This window comes from Sinocyclocheilus grahami, unplaced genomic scaffold, assembly GCF_001515645.1.
Source record: "Sinocyclocheilus grahami isolate Dianchi unplaced genomic scaffold, SAMN03320097.WGS_v1.1 scaffold37.1, whole genome shotgun sequence".
Lineage (NCBI taxonomy): Eukaryota > Metazoa > Chordata > Actinopteri > Cypriniformes > Cyprinidae > Sinocyclocheilus > Sinocyclocheilus grahami.
In genome coordinates this window covers 2334573-2335767 of record NW_015505216.1, presented here as the reverse complement: position 1 = coordinate 2335767, position 1195 = coordinate 2334573, and the positions used below count along the sequence as shown (strand labels likewise).

The 1195-nt window shown below is 35.6% G+C and overlaps 1 protein-coding gene across 1 annotated transcript in view; it reads left to right on the top strand.

Annotated features, from left to right (window-relative positions):
* Nucleotides 1-535: 535 nt before the first annotated feature.
* The window catches only part of micall2a (mical-like 2a), a 13257-nt gene continuing 12597 nt past the window's right edge, over nucleotides 536-1195 (top strand). Inside the window, exon 1 of the mRNA XM_016267409.1 lies at nucleotides 536-883. Within this exon, the coding sequence (XP_016122895.1) occupies nucleotides 536-883 (348 nt within the window). The remainder of the gene's footprint in view (nucleotides 884-1195) is intronic.

Below are 1195 nucleotides of genomic sequence, written 5' to 3'. Positions count from 1 at the left end.
TGTGTTTGGTTGTTAAAACAAAAAAAGTTGTTTGTATCAATAAATTGTTAATTTGAAAAATGCAGTGGTTAAATTTAAGGCTATGGTTGCTAGAATAATTATTTAGAAAATATTGAAAAATTTATACGTTTTGCAAAACCTGTATGTTTTACAAGTTAAAACTGTCATTTTAACTAAATTAAAAAATATTTTAATCTGGTAAATCCAACAGTCCCTTTTTGCGGAGTTGGTTTGCTAGTAAAATCTGTTTTTGTAGCTTTACAGGATAGTTCACCAAAAAAAATTACATTTCTGTCATTTACTCATGTGGTTCCAAAACTGAGTTTGTTCTTCTGTTGAGCACAAAAGATCTTTTGAAAAATGTTGGTAACCAGACAGTTGATGGTAGCCATTGATTTCCATAGTATTTTTTTTCTGTACTATGGAAGTCGATGGCTGCTGTCAACTTTGCATAGTGTGCACATGCTGTATACTGCAGAAATGTTGGTGTGACAGATTTATCTAATGTATTTGTATATCTTAGTCTTTCTTCTCAATGGCTTTTTTTTCCTCAGTCGGGGGAGTAGGAGGTATCAAGCGGCACGCTGAGGACTCAAAGGAGGTGCCATCAGAGAAGAAGAATCTGCCTGTGGTTGCCAAAGACCACAATCTTAAAACAAATACAGAGAACCGTCCTCCTCAAACTGAAATGCCAAAAAATATACGAGACAACCATCCTCCATCTCTTAACATCCAGAAAAGTGCTCCAGAGAAGCACATTGTAGCTACTCCAGCTCGGCAGACTGGCACGGACTGGCAGAAATCTCCAGGGCCGAAATGTGTGCCGGCGCCCATCACGCCACTCGGAGCGAGATCTCCACAACCACATGGAGATGCTGAGAAGGTGTCAATTCGCTTTTCCCTTGATTATTCAGCTTCAGAAGTAGGGTTGCAAAAAGGTGGAAAATTTCCACAAAATTTCGGAAATATTCCAGAAATTTGGGAAACTTTCCAGGATTTTTTGGCGTATTCCAGGGATTTTTGGAAAGTTTCCAGAAATTTTGCAACCCTACTTCAGAATGATTTGGTCTAATCCTAGTTATAAAAATGAATGATTCAGTTATGGTTTGGAAACTGATTTTAAAATTAATTTGTCAAATTTATATTTAAATTATCTATTTTATATTTAATTTGTTTTTTATTAAATTTTGTTTTC